The sequence below is a fragment of the Austrofundulus limnaeus genome, unplaced genomic scaffold (assembly GCF_001266775.1).
Source record: "Austrofundulus limnaeus strain Quisiro unplaced genomic scaffold, Austrofundulus_limnaeus-1.0 Scaffold34, whole genome shotgun sequence".
In the NCBI taxonomy this organism is placed as follows: Eukaryota; Metazoa; Chordata; class Actinopteri; order Cyprinodontiformes; family Rivulidae; genus Austrofundulus; species Austrofundulus limnaeus.
This window is the reverse complement of record NW_013952436.1, coordinates 1321170-1325206: the sequence shown is the minus strand read 5'-3', so window position 1 is coordinate 1325206 and position 4037 is coordinate 1321170. Positions and strand designations below refer to the sequence as shown.

Below are 4037 nucleotides of genomic sequence, written 5' to 3'. Positions count from 1 at the left end.
TATAAAGACTTCCTTAATTATTTTCTTATATGTATACGTGTAAATTAAACTGAAGTAATAAGTCCCACTTTGATGTTATGATTTGCATGGACTGGTTTATCCTGTGGTGTACCAATAAGCGTTACCACCCAGTATTCATTACTGAGTTTGCAAAGGGAGGCTGATTGTAAATACCCTGTAGTTAATATGATATGGGTGTGTTCTATTGACAAGTCTAACAGCCCATTCACAGTGAAGTGTTACTATTGTTGTCCAAGTATGATGCAGTTTTTGCCTTTTTATTTGTGTTAGGAAATCAACAGAGTAAATCTTGTTGACATGTTCAGCCACTTGTCTTTCGGGAGGTAACACCCAGACACTGTGTTGTCTGTGATGGTTTCAAACTCCTTCAGAGAGTTGTTGAAATCTTGTAATTAGCCTGAGTGAAGACATCTGCACATGCGCAGACAAGAACCCCACGCTAAAAACTGTTGCAGCATAAACACTGGAGACAGCGGTAGTTTATTATTTATGGGAATGAAACAGACTAAACAATTTTAAAACGGCTTTTATAAATGTGGTGCAGCTGTGTCCAACCATTCATGCACTCCAGCCAGGACTCTCACAAACTGCGACCACCGTTCCCTCAGATATCTAAAACCCAAACGGACCGGAAGCTCTGTACTCACCTCCTGACATCGAAAGGCATGGTGTTTAAATGTTTAATAAAAGAACAAAAGGAAAACAAAGGTCTGCTGTGAAGCTTTTTTCCTTTCAATGCTACCGGTTGTTCATCTGTACCGGGCTGACGTCAGCTTAGGACGCTTTGCAAAAGCTGATTGGCTGAAAGCTGCTTCCTGTTTGCTGTGATTCTACTTCCGCCGCGTCGGGTCCGTAGCAACCACGATAGCAACGTGGTAGAAGTGGGATGAATTGACAATACTTCTGTGTAGTTTTAAGTTTTGTAAAGTATTTATTTTAGTGATGTTGTTAGTTCTGAGCCAACAGGCTTTCACAAGGAGACATTTACCTAAAACCATGTAAAAATTAATCAAGTTTAAAGGTGAATAAAAAACCTGAAAACGAGAGCAGTGGTTCTCAACTTTCTTCTAATGTTTAGAAAAAAAAAATGTTTTTTTCCCCCTCAATCCGGGCCAATGAACAAAATAGAAACAAATGCATATGTGCAGGCATGTTCATTAAAGGAAATTCAACACTCAAAACACTTATTTTAATTTTTTTGTAAATAATTTGTTAAAATGATAATAAACAAAAACACTAATTGAGCCAGTYGTTCCCCACATGACTCCTTCCTACATGTCTAGAGGAATATTGACTGATGACATTACAAAAGAAGCTAAAACTAAATTGTTAAAGCTGAAGAAGCAAATAGCTAAAAGTAGAACACTAGCCGAAAGGAATAAACCACCAAATAAAATAAGAAAAAAACAAAATGACAGCTTAAAGCCAAATTACACAAAACAGCTGGAAGTAGGAAAACATCAGCCAATAGCAAAAAAGTAGCTAAAAAAGTTGTTATTTAAAAGCTAAAAAAATATAGAACATCACAAAAGACTAGTAATAGACCTGCTAAAAGCTAAAGTAGCAGAGTGGTAGGTATAAGTAGCAGAAGGCTAGCTTAAAGTAGCAGAATGTTAGCTAAAACTAAAGCAGCAGGATAGCAGCTAAACATTAAATTAACTTCAAAGGACAAAAATAAGCACATTTTCTTTTTAAGATTCGAAGAGAACTTAAATTATTTGATGAAAATCTTTGGAAAGACAGCTGAATATTTTAAAAAGTGTAAAAGTTACAAAAACTGAAAATCAGCACCCGTTTCCTAAAAAAGACTGAATGTATGTATGTAGGCTAATATRTGCTAAAATAGCACAAAGAATGAAGTAGTAGTTTGAATACAATTATACAAAAAAAAAAGGAAAACAATTGTGTGATTAACCTATGCACACAGACAGTAAATATTATATAACAGGYTACTGAGATTATTAGGATGCAGTTTTTGCCACCTGACACTAAACCTGCTTTCACCTCTCRTGTCATTTTCTAACCTTTTATTTTTAGAAATGGATGAAAAAGTCACATTTGATTCATAATACAYAATGTGGTAATGTCGGTTACTTTAGCTTCTGCTTCCTTATGTCAGTGTGGCACTCATTTTTTTTATTTCAGCGGGAATATAAAGCCTTTATTTGTGGTAGTTTTCAAGGCATTCCACCAAAACTGTGTACCATTTAGGTTGTAACATTTTTGGTTTCTGAAATAAATTTCCCTTTGAAAGCATCTGACAGCTGTATAGGTCAAATTTTATAAAAAGGTAAATGCCCTGTAGGTTAATTTACAAACTAGAGCAGGTCAAAATGTGGGATAAGATTTTATTTAAAATAATAATAATAATAAATGCTGCATTCAGAGTGCAGGAAAATACAACCACAGCAGCAAAAATAAGTTACCTGAATAAATCAGAAATATACATCACAGATGTAAAAAAAAAAAAAATGTTACGTCATGTTTGAGAAATCCATGCCACAGAAAATAAAAGATTAAAAAAATCCAGAAACTCACTTACATTTTTGTTTGTTTTTTATACTGAAAGTGTGTTTATTCTACCAACAAGCATGTACACAAAATGAAATAACTCTGGTTGATGAAGTATTAAAAAACAGGACATGCCCTGTGTTTTCCCAGTGATGTCTCAACTGTTGCCCATAGCGACAATGACAGTAAAAGACGCTGATGACAGCAAGTCACCGCAAAGCAGGACTGGAGGAAATGCCTCTCGGTCGTCCACTGTTTCACTTCCCTTTCTGGATGAGAGGTTTTTTAGTAAGGCTACTGTTGTGGGAAATAAAACAAAAACTCTGGCTCTATTTTCAAAGCTCTGTTTTAATATTCTGGTGCCCCACGCAGACAGTTTTGCCTTCCTACATATATGCAAATAAATTTGATCACAAAAGCAAACAGCATTGTGACCAGAGGGAAAATATATGCAGGTTTGGGCCAGTTTAGGTATTTGAAATTCAAATTTAATGAGGAAAAATTTGGCTGTAAACTGCATGTTGGTTTGCAAATTTCATAAGTCATATTTCAAAATGAAAAATAGTAAAAATATAAACAAATGTACCTTTTGTTGGGGAAAAATATACATTTTATGGTAGCAACTTATCCATTGTTGAACCAGTTCAGCACCTGGACTCTTCTGCTAAGAAGTCATGTTGTAAAATATGCAGTTCAGCATTCTCTTTCTGRAATACAAAACCTTCATTGAAACAGACTCCATCTAAACAGGAGCACACGCTGTTTTAAAATACATTTCTGTATTGATGGTGCCCCTCGTTATTTGTAAGCTGCCGCTGTCATAGGCACAGTGCACCCCCATAAAATCAGAGATGCAGAAGTTTGAACTGCACTGATAACAGGCTGGAWGGTCATTCTCTTTAACATGAAGAAGGTGGTGTCTGYGGTTTACAAAAATAATTTCAAATTCAGATTTATCAGATTTTATAGTGTTTCTGGATGGTGTTCACGTATGGATTCATTTTTRCATGATAGAGCTTTAACCAGCATGGATTGGCTTGGAAAGCTCTGACCYTCTTCGCAATAAATTGTCACAGATAAGAATTTGTTCTCACTTGCTTTCAAGCACAAAGACTTTTTGGGGAAAGGCGTGGTCATGGCGGTGCGGCAAAATTAGACATCACGCCGTTGACATATGTTTGGCTCTAATGAAGGCCGTCCAAAACCAGACTCTTCCGATGCGGCTGACAAATGCGTCCTTCCTTTGGCCCGAATCGAAGGACTGGTCTGATGGATCCTTCCCGGCCCAGCATATCCCATAATGCATTGTGGCCCAACCAGAGATCTTTTTAATGGCGGACGAAGCGAGAGAAAAGAATACATTTTAAATAAAAAATACGGTGATATAAAAATTTTAATTTTCTAGCGGTTGTAATTTTAATACATTCATCATTTGTATAGACGTGTCTTTAAATATTATTTTTGTCATTATAAAAGGTGAAGTAAACATGCACTTTAGGCAGGTC

At 36.0% G+C, this 4037-nt stretch overlaps 1 protein-coding gene across 2 annotated transcripts in view; it reads right to left on the bottom strand.

Moving 5' to 3' along the window:
* The window catches only part of ergic1 (endoplasmic reticulum-golgi intermediate compartment 1), a 33201-nt gene extending 32395 nt beyond the window's left edge, over positions 1 to 806 (bottom strand). For both annotated transcript variants that reach the window (XM_014006084.1, XM_014006085.1), the window contains exon 1: positions 669 to 806. In XM_014006084.1, the coding sequence (XP_013861538.1) occupies positions 669 to 688 (20 nt within the window). In that variant the 5' untranslated portion in view covers positions 689 to 806. The remainder of the gene's footprint in view (positions 1 to 668) is intronic.
* Between the last annotated feature and the right edge of the window lie 3231 nt (positions 807 to 4037).